The sequence below is a fragment of the Anoplopoma fimbria genome, chromosome 23, assembly GCF_027596085.1.
Source record: "Anoplopoma fimbria isolate UVic2021 breed Golden Eagle Sablefish chromosome 23, Afim_UVic_2022, whole genome shotgun sequence".
Lineage (NCBI taxonomy): Eukaryota > Metazoa > Chordata > Actinopteri > Perciformes > Anoplopomatidae > Anoplopoma > Anoplopoma fimbria.
The window spans coordinates 10366606-10379761 of NC_072471.1; the positions used below are offsets into that span (position 1 = coordinate 10366606).

The window sequence follows — 13156 nt, forward strand, 5'->3', positions numbered from 1 at the left end:
GCATGTTGTCAAATAACAATTCTTCACTGACAGATAAGACAGTCTGTTTATTCTGTGTGTGTGTGTTGGGTCCAGACGATCTTGTTTCGTCAACTAAATGGTTCCAGCTTAATCGAAGGTATAGAATATGGGTGAATGCTCAAGTCTCACAGTCTGCTAGATGGAAGTTTGAGGAGGAACAATCACGTTTGGAGCAGGTGTAAATCTTTGTCTTTGGAAGTCTCTCCTAGCTTTATATCGTTCTCTTCCAGGAGCACAAAGCAACCGCTATCAGAAAACAGGAGCTTCCAGCAACTTGGCCAAATGTCACAGCTATTGCAGCGAACCAGCATGCACAATACCAGGGCTCTAGCCCACCTAAATGGAACAGGGCCATACTTAATGTTATTGATTACACCTGTGTTCGACCTGCAATGACATTTCAAAATGGCTGCTGTGTTAAGGGCCTCTTACTGGCAGTACAACAAGCTATAAAATAAAAACTAAAAACATTGGCATCATTTACTTATTAAATTTACATGTTAAACCAAAACCAAAACAGTTATGCAAAAACACTCCATACAGCTCAAGGGAACTGCAGATTCAGGGGATTAATCTATGTGGGCTTGTTTACCCTTTCACATTATACATAGCCATGTATTTTATTGTTGATATAAAAAAAAACATAATTGTGAAGCTTTCCATCTTCAATTAAAATAAAATTAGCTAAGTCCTGAGTTCTACAGCAAGGGGGGGTGAAGATAGGAAGTATCAAGAGTCAGACTAACACGGTGTTGGTTTTGGTATCTTATGGGATTTGTTGAGAGCACCAAAACAAATACAATACCACCAGCCTTAATCTTTAAACTGTGTTTTTACAAGCAGTTAAAAAAATAGTTATTGTTGCAACAATATACACTGATTTGTTTCTAAAGGGTAAGATTAATTCAAATCACTGTTGCGTTAGTCACCTTATACTGTATCAACACTGAATTTTTATTGACACATGACAATAAAAACACTGTGCAATAATAGTTAAAATAGTTTTTTTCTGTCTGTAAATATTATATTTCAGTTATTGTGTTTTTCTACTGTTTTTATTGCTTATTTATAATACTTGTTTTTTTATTTTTATTTTTTATTTTTCATTTTTATCTTGTCTTTCTTTTACTATGTCTCTTGTGTGCACTTTAACTCTATGATGCTGTAAGCCTGCAAATTTCCCCGCTGCGGGACTAATAAAGGATTATCTTATCTTATCTTATCTTATCTTATCTTATCTAACACACCTAACATGAGGGCCATGTGGGGAAAAAGCAATGTGTTTAACATTCTTGTTGCGTCTATGCCGTTTCAATTAAGCTGTCACTCACACTGCCTCAGGGAATGTGAAGGAGGGAATTCACACAAAAGTTACACTCAGAACTCAGTGTAGTAATTTGAAAATGAAGACGGGTAACTCAAAAGCATAATGAATTGTTGAAGGTGCAAACCAAAAGAAAGCAACGCATGGTGGATGTGGGACTAGAGAAACAGAGTGACAATTTGGGCCAGTGTTTATAACCTACGGGCCCAGGTGAGTTTAATCAGCTGACGACCCTGACATATCAACCAACTGCCTGCTGAGAAAGGCCAGGAATCCTCCAACACCATTGTTGAGTGACGTTTCAAAATCCATTGTTGATTAAATCAGTAAAACTCTTTGAGAGCATTCTGTCCTGCCCTGAAGACAACTTAGGAGGTCTTAGGAGGCCCCGCTTACAGTACCGTGAATGGCTTAACCAATGGACCATTCCCACCTGCAAACACACACTATTCAACAATGTCCTCTGCAGTTAACAGTGTGAAGAACCTCAAACAAAACTTTTGTAGACACCAACTCATAAAGTCTGGCAGCCAGACCAGGTGAGCAAAACGCCTGAACAGAAAACGTTCTGAAAAACGTTCTGTTTCCGAAAACTTCTGACGCCAAGAATAGGCCATGCAGTGCCAGAATAAAGTTTCATTTTTGAAGCCTGCTGCCTTGCAAGGACATATTAAATTTGCATAAAGTTGAGGTTAAGTCGTGATTATGCTAATTTAGATAAGGCATGTCATATCCATCATGCATTATACGTCTGGCTGTCTTGCTGTCCATAGAAAATGTATTTATATAGAACAGATTTATTTGAAGGCTGAAGGCAGCAACTGTTCAGGCAAAGTTTGCTAGAAGCTGGTCTGAAATGCAGTCTTTCAAGATCCACCGAAGTGCAGTACCAAAGGGCAAACTCGGCCTGGTAGAAGAGTGGCTCAAGAACCGGATAAGTGGGGAAGGTCTGAAAAGATGTTGACAGTAGCGTCAGCCAGAGAGATGAACAGGAGGAAGGTTAAACAGTAAAGAGAGGTGAAGAGAAGGCGATGGAAGAGAGCTATTCTGGTCTTTTTCTCGAATTGAATATCCACAGTCAGAGGGCAGATACCCAATTGGCACGCGACCTCTCCCAAAATTCTCTCACGTATATGATTCTCCCCTTCATCGCTATTTTCTGTCTAAAATTGAGTTTTTTTTGTTTCAATTGACTAACTCTCCCATATTTGAAACCTAGGCGTTCTCAGCTGTGGACCGATACCCCAAAATCCCCAAACTGATATGACATAAACCCCATTAACTTAAGTGTTTCATGGACAACCATTTTCTATACTTGAGTTAAGCATTTATTGTAGAACAAACATGTCATGTGATGTTTCCCACAATATTAACCTGTCCACAGCCACTGATGCGCAAGCAAAAATCACCTGCTATGCTGGAGCAGTATTATGTCCAATCCTTGCCATCCCGTCACTCATCATTGGGGCAGCATCTGCATCTACCAGTAACTATATTTAATATGCTTCTTATTGTCTTTGCTATCTTGGAATAATTATGTCTTTAGTATTATAAGTAGGAGAACTCTGGGCAAAAATAGCAGCCGAAAGGAGTAGCTGTGATGAGTAATGAGTCTGCTATGTTTGAATCGAGAAGTAATGTGAAACAAAATCCACAAAAAGAACCATGTATTATAGGTAGTATTGTATTTTCTACACAATCAAACATATCTCACCAAATCCCACTTATATAACCCTGTGACCACTTTGTCTGTCGTAATTAGATGTGTTTAATGTCTTGTCAGATTGGAACGAGACGAGCTACGGTTCTCCCAGCCCGTACGAACAGGGCAAAGCTGGGATGATCTTGCCAATTACCCTTCAGCATCTTTGCCCTTTTTAAGTCTCACTGATTGGTATGGGAGCACTTGCTGCTTATATCATCTTATATTACCTTAACTCATATTGTGGCCTTTTTCTTGTTACTAGATGGCTTATTTCAAAATTCTGAATACATGTTTAGTTCCCCAAAAATACATTTCTATAAATTAATACAAATTATTCTTATAACAAATACATTTTTTAGGGAGGAAAACGAGTTTTCTGCCATGCTAGTGGCTCTGTGAGGGTGTATTTAGGCCAGGGCTATAGGCAACAAGGTGCCTGCGAGCACCTGGTAACCTGGGGGCCAATGAGTCGCCGCAGGCACATTCTAAAAATTGCATGAGGCATGAGTTGTTATGTGAACTGTTTTCCTGAAGCCAATGAAGGCCTACTTTTTTAGTTCTTTCAAACGATGTGCTGTGTGTCTATTCTGCGCTGAGCACTGCACGTTGATGCAGTAAAAAAACCTATTGAGACGCATATTCCAAATTTGCAGTATACTGTCCAAAGAATGCCCCTATAACCTGAATAATATCCACATATCCCACATGTTTTAATCTGAAAAAAAATGCTCCATTTGAAATAAGGCCTTATTCAGAAAAAACAAATGGAATATGATGTTTACATGAGCTGTATCAAATTCGGGAATACTGTCATATTCTGAATGCTAGTGGAAAATGAGTGTGCATGTAAACGTAGTCACGTGTGTCAAGGGACTTTCAAGCTCCCCTGTTGAGAAATACAAACCTGTTGTGACAGTGTGCTTTAAGGATCTTCACTCAAACGGCTACCCTTTTTCAACATTTTTAAAGGCAATACAGGTAGATAAAAATAGTCATTTCTATCATTCATTTGAGACAAAATATTATTCTAATTTTAGTTTTACCTTGAGAGAGTAAGAGTGATATAACAGAGTTTCGTGTCTTTTTCATTATTTATTTTCATTAAGTTTGAATTGAGTATTTTAAGGTTGATATTTTATGTTAAATGGAAGGAGTTCAGAGAAATTGTACATCAATAAACCCAAGCGACAGTAGGGGAGAGCGGAGTTGATTGGGACAGGGGAACAGTTAGGACAGTGCTTTTTTTATCAAGTTAAAAAAGTAAGTATGCCTTTGTGATACACCTTTTTATGCAGTCACACCCCTCTTGACTTTCAAGCTCACACCGAAGACACTCTTTCTATTCCTCATATTTCTTTCACTATTTTGAAGTCTACAGCATGTGAGTACGAAATTATTTTACTTTATTTCTCATTCTATTTTTATCGAATCGATTGGTTGTATTGGTTCGTCTATTGTACTGCTTTATCAGGGTTTAACTCCATTGGGCCTCACTGTTGAGCTTTCTGTTGTTTTTTTTGCCTTGCTTTTGCTGCTTTGTCTGACAAAGCACTTTGTAAACTCTGTTTTTCAAGGTGCTATATAAATAAAGTTATTATTATCATTATTAGTTCACACAACACAACTTCAGCAAGCATGACTACGACTGGTGTCTCATGTATTTTCCTAACAAAACCTGGTTGTTTTGGAGACCTTAACTGGGATTCCTCCCGGGGAAAGAGCTTGTAGTGAGCGAACCCTTGTTGCCAGGCAGCCACGTAGTTTAAAAACCACAATGACTTTGAGATTCCCGATTACAAGGCGGTAGGTTGCGTGGTGTGAACAGTACGGCCATCTGACTACTTTAAAAGTCGTGTTGTGTGAACTTTGCTCAACAAGTGCAAGTGAAACAACATTTGGACCCCTCCTGAGCGTTAGAGGGGAGAAGATCATTGCTGGTGGAGATCCATGGATGGTGTCCTCAATGATCTCTCAACGCACTGAAGGGGTTAAAAGAGGAATGCTGTCACCCTCTGATCTTGCAAAGTTCAGCAACCTTACCCTTCTGTTTCTTACAAGAACAACGGAAGACCCTGTCCTACAGTACCATGAGACAGCAGAGCAGCTCAGTGTCTACCACACAGAGCTAATGCCTTGTTAAGGTACTGAAGTGTGACTATTATTATTCATTTTAATTCTATGTTTTCCTCTTTGTAAAATAACTTTTCCAAAAAATCAAACCACATGTGTAAGGTCAAGGTAGAAAAAGGTTACATTGTAACGATCTAAATCAACATCAGCATTTTAAAGGCCTAATCCACGCTTTTTGTGTAATCTGAGCCTCTGGTTTACAATGACCAAGAACTTTATCCAGAATGGTAAACCTTGGAGTCCTTCTGTTCCTTAACAATACCAACACTCAATATACAACAATCTATATTTCCACAATCTCATACTGATACCCAGTGTGCTGTTTCTAATGGCCCAAAAAACATGAGCTGGAAGCTGAGGCTTTTGAAGTTAACTTTTGGGAAGCGTTTCCTGCACTGTTTTACTGACTGCCCAAGGGATCAACTCTCCGAGAAGAGCAGCTGATGTGTTCGCTAGCAACACCTGCTGTAGGTAGTTTGAAATTGCATAAATGAATAAAAGAAAAAGCTCTGTTGTTTTTGAACACCTTGCTGCTTCAGTTTAGGACCCGAGGACATCATAGTGTATGATGGCAAACCATACACTTGTACGGTTGCTGTTTCTTCCACCTCTGATTCTATGTACTCTTTCTGCACTTCTTTGGCGCTTTGCTGTCACCAAACGACGCTAGATCGGCACTGGGGCTAGTTTAAACTTTATTTTTCCTCACGCTGAGGAAGCGAAGCTCTTCTTGAAAAGCAGGATTTGCCCAAAGTGTCAACAATTCTCGGACCTCTTTATTTGACTGACAGCACGAGGGGAACATCTCAGTAGATAAGATAATTCACCACGTCACCGCAGTAGATAACATATTTAGAGATGGAGTTGTATTCTTTTGTCTTGTCGCTTGAATGACGTCACGCAATTCTAGCCAATCAGATGACCGTTGCCTGGATACGGCTCGGCTGAGCTAACGGCGCCATACATCCTTATTTAGGATCCATTTCAAGGTTCGTGATGGGCAGATTGGTTTAGGGTTCAAGTATGATAAACATGGAAGACAACAGTCCTTTGTTATGTGCTGTTATTTATTTTTCTGAAAAACATCAAAAACAGTTATAATGCCTAATGGCTTGTATACATGGCAGCTCACAATAGTAGAAGTAATGGGGGAGATAAGACTCACAGCACAACCTCATCACACATTTGCATAATGTTTACTGTGTCCAAGCTAAATGAAAATTCATATTTTCAACACCATTACAGCAATAACACAGCATCTAAGGCTTGAAAAAAGTGAAATCCTAATAAACACAAATCAGCCTATTTTCACTCTCAAACAAAAGCAGAGTAATTGTAAGGTTTACAGTTTAGGGTTACATAAAAAGAGAGAGAGAGAGAGAGGGGTAAAGGTAGTTTTTCCACAAGGACATGGTAACAAAGATAAAATGTTTCCTAGAGACACTACAATATTTTGTTACATAGCAGACAAACTATCTAAAGTCACATGCATTGAAATACTTGTATTGTTGGTTAACATGATGGACATTGTTTAAATGTTGGCTACATTCAGGTAGCACTATGTTTAGAAAATAACATTTCTTTTAAACTATCATAGTTTTATTTTGTAATTACAATGATCACCAATAATTAACAACTCCAAAACGAATCAGGAAATGATCTTATGTCTCTCAAAATGCGACAGCTCGGGGTAACTTAATTTCCCAAACTAATGTCGTCACATCACCTTATTACATGAAAAACAGCACTGATTAGTTGAGATGCTCCAGTTGGCTGGATAATGACCGGAGCAGGCCACCAATCATAAATCAAATTATAACTTAAATGGGTTGTCTTTAAAACTGGTGATCAGAAAAAGAATGATTCTAACATCATTCTAAATGTGTTTTCACTACCCAGACCGTCATGGTGACCTGATCTCCACCACAAGCTAACACAACCTAGAAATAACTCGGGAAACTTTGAGAATGACACGCTCCACAGGGTCATTTCGGCAGTAGCTATCTGAATTGGATTACATCAGTGATCAGCATCAGCCCTGAGCATCCTTATTTCATACAAATCGTGTTTCTTTGATTAATAATCATCGCTGCCCTCGTCTTCCTCATCATACTTCCTCTTGAGCGAGTGCTTCTTGTGCTTGCCCCTGTGTCTCCGTTTCAGAGAGAAGTCAGGGTTGGCTTCCCGCACGTGCAGCTGCTCGTGCTTCTTCAGAAGGCCCGGGACGGAGAATCCCTTCCCGCACGTGTCGCACGTCCAGGGCTTCTTGCACGTGTGAGTCCTTTTGTGGACGTTCAGATGGGACGCCAACTTGTAGGTCTTCCCGCACACGTCGCAGCTGAACGGGCGCTCGTTGGTGTGCAACCGGATGTGGACCTTCAGATTCCCGACCTGAGTGAAGGTCTTTTCGCAGATGGAGCACCGGTAGGGCCTCTCTCGGGTGTGGATCCTCAAGTGGACCCTCAGGCAGTACTTGCTGGAGAACTTCTTTTGGCACACAGGGCACGGGATCTTGGCTTTGGGCACGTGGTCTTGCTGGTGCCTCTTCAGGTCGGACAAATAGACGAAGGTCTTCCCGCACTGGGAGCAGAGGTACTGGCGGTCGCCGATGTGGTAGCCCATGTGTCTCTTCAGCAAGCTGGGGACGAGGAACCTCTTCCCGCAGCGCTCGCACATGTGAGGGCGATCTCTGGTGTGCCAGCGCTCGTGGTTGGACAGCTTGAAAGCCGTCGGGAAGCTTTTGCTGCAGTGCTTGCAGGGGAACGTCATCTGGCTCGTGTGGCACTCCATGTGTCTTTTGAAGTAGGTGGACTGCGTGAAGCCCTTGTTGCAGATGTTGCAGTAGAAGGGCTTTTGGCCGCTGTGGGCCAGCATGTGCTTGGTCAAGCTCTGCAACTTGTTGAAACACTTCCCGCACTGGCCGCACGCGTAGGGACGCGCCGTGCTGTGGGTCTTCAGGTGGTTGTTGAGGAACGCCTGTGTTCTGAAGCTTTTGTTGCATGCCGGGCACGCGAAAGGCTTCTCTCCCGTGTGAATGCGCTCGTGGTCCATGAGCTTGGACTGATAAGGGAAGCTCTTATCGCACACGCTGCAGGTGAATCTGTCGGCTGGAGGCCTGATCTGCTTTTTCCTTCTGATGCTGGGCTTCATGTCGTCCCCTGAGCTGAACCTGGCTGGGGGAAGTGGCGGCAGGGCTGGGAGCGAGAGGGAGTTGGTGGCAATCTGTGACACCCACTGATGCAGCGTGACCCGCGTGGTCTGAGGCTTCTGGCCGTCTTTTGTTCCTGCATTGCCTGCATTCTGTACGGTGGAGGCGGGTTTGATGGGCATTTGAACCATCCGGAAAGGGATCGACTTCAAGGGAGGCTGCTGTGACTCTGGTTTATCTGCCGCTTCTGGCGCTGCTCTTTCCTCTGGGCTTTGTAGAGTTGTGGCAGGCTGTTCCTGTGTACAACTTTTCTCTTGCACCAAACTCTCCAACTGAGCTGCTGCTGTGCCACTCTTTTCCTTTTCGGCACTGTCATCAGCTGATTTATGAACATATTGTCCTTTCCCCTGTGATCCAGCGGCTGGGTCTGCTGGGCTGTCAGGGTCGTCCGACATCACTCCCAGGTCTTCAGGGTCACTCAGGGAGGCCGGGCTGGTTTCTGTGACCTCTGGTCGCTTTGGTGATTCTGGTGGCGCTGGTGGTGCTGGTGGTGGTGGTGGTGGTGGAGGTGGCTCTACTGGTTTGGGCCGGAATGCCAGTGAAGAGAGCACACAGTTTCCCACCGAGGACGAGATTGTTGCTGCACAAATGGATAAGGCTTTGTCAAATTCATTTTCACTGTATTAAATTATCAAAAATGTATGATTTTCCCTTTTCTTTCACTGTTTCATCACATGTTCATACGAACAACCTTAAGTATACCTTTAGCACCAAGGAGTCCCTTGGCCTGCTGGTGCAAGAGGAGAGTCTTCAGGTCCCCGGTGTCGGGGATGAAGCCTCCACATGCCTCCAGGACAGAGGGCTCCGCTGAGATCATGGCACCAAGCTGAGGTAGGGAGCCAGGAAATGGAAACAATGAATGAGTTAACAGTATCGATTTATTTTTACCTCTTAGGTTGGATATTGTTTTTATATGTCTTCATGGTCTGATATACAGAATATACTCCAAGAAGAATTTCATTCAATTTTGCTTTGGTCCTCATAAATATCAAGCACAAAAACCCATGTGGAGCTCGGAGGCATTTTGCCACTGAATGGGGGTCAATCAGATAAAAGCTACTTCCTGTCTCCAAACAGTTGCCCGCCTTGCTGTTATGTTATTAGGAGTTTATGTCAAAATGTACATGCACATACCTGGGAGAGATTGGGAACAGGAAGAACTTGCTCCAGCTTGCAAACCAGACCAGCAGTGAGAGCCTGTAGAGCTGTATCAAACTTTGTGCCGTACTGAACAGGGAACACGTCCTGTGGGGAGAGAAATGTGTTTGAGTTTAACGTCATCGTCACTGAAACGTTGTTGAAGAGAGATAAAGGAATTGAATGTGCTATATCTCCACATGCTCTGTGTTCTACATCTTAATGAGCTGCAAGTGTGTATTTCAAACAGAAAAATGGCTTTGGTGCAATGACAACCAACAACCACAGTAAGACAGATGCAGAGCATTAAAATAAATGCACACCATTTGAAATAAAAAGAAAGTAATAATGATGATGAAAGATGCGGGTACCTGGAAGAAGCGCTTCCTTTCAGCAGGGTTTTTAAGCAGATTCTGGACCAGCACCATGAAGTTTGTTTGCGATTTCTCCACTTCTGCATCCTTCTGTAACGTAACAGTTAATACTTAATTCACACATTAGGATTCTAGAGTCTAGTGTGTTGAATACAAGTAAATGGCAGCAGAGTTTAAACAGGTACAGCTGTACGTTTGTCAGGAAAAAAGTTCCCCTTCTTACCCCTAAAGATGAAGAGACCTTCAACTTATTTATGAGAGTTTGAATCGCCCTGGAATCTGGTGGTCCGTCTTTGTGAAGCAAATCCAAAATGATCTAGAGAAGAAAATACAGGTTATAGTCTTAAGACAAACCATATCATAAATCAGACAAAGCAAACTTCAAATGAACAGAAAGTAGAATTGCAGTTATCTGCTTTATCAAATATTTTTGAGATATTTTTTGAGATAATTGAAACTTTTAAAACTCTATCAAAGATGAACATTCTGAAAGCACAGATTCTGCAAAGTGAATGACGTTGACAATTTCATTAAAAAAATACCAGAATGGAAGCTTTAACTTCAAACACTCTTTTTGTTCTTGATGTGTGTGTGTGGTTTGTAATAGGAAACATATGGAGCTCGTCAACATGGTGCAGTGTGACCATCCACTTTGTTGTTCAGCAACCTTGAGGGAGAAATTTTGAGTAATGAATGCCCTTTTTACAAGCTTAAAGATATCACACTGCAGAACAGGCTCACCGTGGTGGAGGTATGTGGCATATCGGCTGTGAACATAAATGTTAGTCATCTGTTTGATGAACACACACACACACACACACACACACATTAGATGATAAAAATCTCACCCTTGCTCTCAACCCCAAGACGAGCTGGGCAGTCTGCTTGAAGCTTATGAGCTCAGGAACGGTCTGCGTCACCATGGTCACAAACTCCTCCACTTTGCCGTACTGCTTCACGTTTCTCTGCCGTATGACCTGCCATATGTACGAGTATGTCAGCTGCAGAGGGGAAGCCATCAAGCGGAGGGAGGACAGGGGAAGGGAACCTCCAACACCTGTGTGGAACAGAACAAAAAAGTTATGAAGTATTGTGCAGCATGTCTTTTAGTTTACATTACATTACATTACAGTCATTTAGCAGACGCTTTTATCCAAAGCGACTTACAGGAAGTGTATTCAACATAGGTATTCAAGAGAACTACTAGTCACCAGAAGTCATAAGTGCATCTCCTTTCTTAAACAAGCATCTAAAAGCATAAACCAGAGCAAAAGTATAGTGCAGAGGCAAATTACTACGAAAACAATAATTGCAACAGACTAATACGAATATAATAAGTGCTACAAACTACTACGAATAGGATAAGTGCAATAAACGAATACGAATTCAATAAGTGCAGCGAACTGATACGAATACAGAGAGTTAAATTAAATGCTACAAGGAAGTTTGTCGACAGTTCTGTTTTATAGATCTTTATTTAAACAGTTATTCTTACATTGCTTTTTATCTATCTTTTGGTATTCTAACTGCAAAACTGTATAATGTCCTAAATAGTGTGTGGAATACCTGCAGCAAAAATCACTGATACTAAACAAAAAGGTGTGTCAGAGAATGAACAGTGTGGGTGCTCCCATCCCCGACATACAGTGTTTTAGATCTCCCGTTCTGGCTCCATTTTTTTTAACCAAAACTAACAGATATTAAAATGTTTTTATAATCTCTGCCTATTACTAATTTGCATGTGCAAGAGGGCGCATCAGCACATACAGTACCAGTCAAAAGTTTGGACACACCTTCTCATTCAACTACTTTGAAGAATCTAAAATATAAAACATATTCTGGTTTGTTGAGCATTTGTTTGTTTACCACATAATTCCATATGTGTTCCTTCATAGTTTGGATGTCTTCAATATTAATCTACAATGTAGAAAAAAAAATAAAAAAAAAATAAAGAAAAACCATTGAATGAGAAGGTGTGTCCAAACTTTTGACTGATACTGTATATACATTTTTATTAGCTTTAACTTGTATACTCTATTTAACTTGTTTCTATTTTGAACTTGGTGTGTCTATGTGCTTTGTGTTTCATGCCATGTTTCTGTTTTCAATGCAGATTTGCAACTACAATGTAAATCTCCCCCTCTATCAGCAGCAATGGCTGTTTGATACACACTACCGCCAACACGCTGCAGGGGGCGCTGCAGTGCTAAACCGCGCTTTCATTACTGCAGATAAGCTGGACAGATGGGTCGAAAGTGTGCACGTTAGCGTGTGCACGCGAAGTCGTGGAGAGAATGAGCGCCAAAGTGTAACGTTCGCAGCGTTCCATCCGAACGTTCGGTGGACGGTCTGTTTACCGTTACCGCGGTAACGCCGTTCCCATGTAACGAGATGGAGCCGTCGACCAGGACATCCGGAGGGGAGGACGGGGTTCATTTAAAAACCAAGCCGCCTGGACTGTCCCTGCTTAAGCTTTCGGCTAGCTACTCCACCAAACATCGCCAAAAATAACCTAACAGACTTTTGAAAACACGCACTTTGACTTGTGATTGAACGCAAGCCGTCGGTTTACGGCAGCTCATTTTCCGACCGCCGTTCTCAGCGGCAGCTACTGTTAGCATGCTAACGTTAGCTTAGCAACTTACCTGCGCTATCAGACCGTTTCTCCATTCTGGGGGCCAGGTTGTGTGGCTAATTCATGCGTTGATCAATCGACTGCACAAATGGGCCAACAATGTTGCGGTTTACCCGGCAATATAATGTTTAAAAGTACATATCCGTCTTTCTCCCGACAGTCAAGCCAGGAAGAATAATGGCGACCGCTTGGTAGCGGCTTTCCAAAACAAAAGCCTGAGTGCTTCCGGCGGAAGTTCGTATAAAAAATAAAAGCACAGTTTTGAATTTGCTGTGAAGGCGCAAAAAACACATACAAGCTGTTTCCCATATGCATTATGAGGGTAATGACTTGGTTCATAGTGTATTTGAACTATAATAATGATATTTTCAATTTAATTTAAATGTAAGTTTGCCTCCAGAGGGTTTTATGATCTGTATACAAATTAAATCCTCTGTCCCAGGACCCTCGCATCAGTACAGGAAAAAGTCCCCCAGAAAAAACCTTTAACGGTGGAAAAAAAAGGAAGTAACCTTAGGGAGAGCAACAGAGGATAATATAATAATATACAGAATGAACAACACAGCTGAGTTACGACACATTCAATGCATTTGACATGTTGAGGGGTTTACTGTATTCACTC

General features: G+C 41.7%; 1 protein-coding gene across 1 annotated transcript; it reads right to left on the reverse strand.

Annotated features, from left to right (window-relative positions):
- Positions 1-6243: 6243 nt before the first annotated feature.
- On the reverse strand, positions 6244-12748 carry si:dkey-14d8.1 (zinc finger protein 354C). The gene is made up of 7 exons (XM_054624719.1): positions 12545-12748; positions 10748-10956; positions 10123-10215; positions 9897-9989; positions 9523-9633; positions 9091-9214; positions 6244-8968 (listed from the first exon to the last, which is right to left on the reverse strand). Exons 1-7 carry the CDS (start codon positions 12567-12569, stop codon positions 7257-7259), a joined length of 2367 nt encoding a protein of 788 aa, XP_054480694.1. The 5' UTR covers positions 12570-12748; the 3' UTR covers positions 6244-7256.
- Positions 12749-13156: the final 408 nt, after the last annotated feature.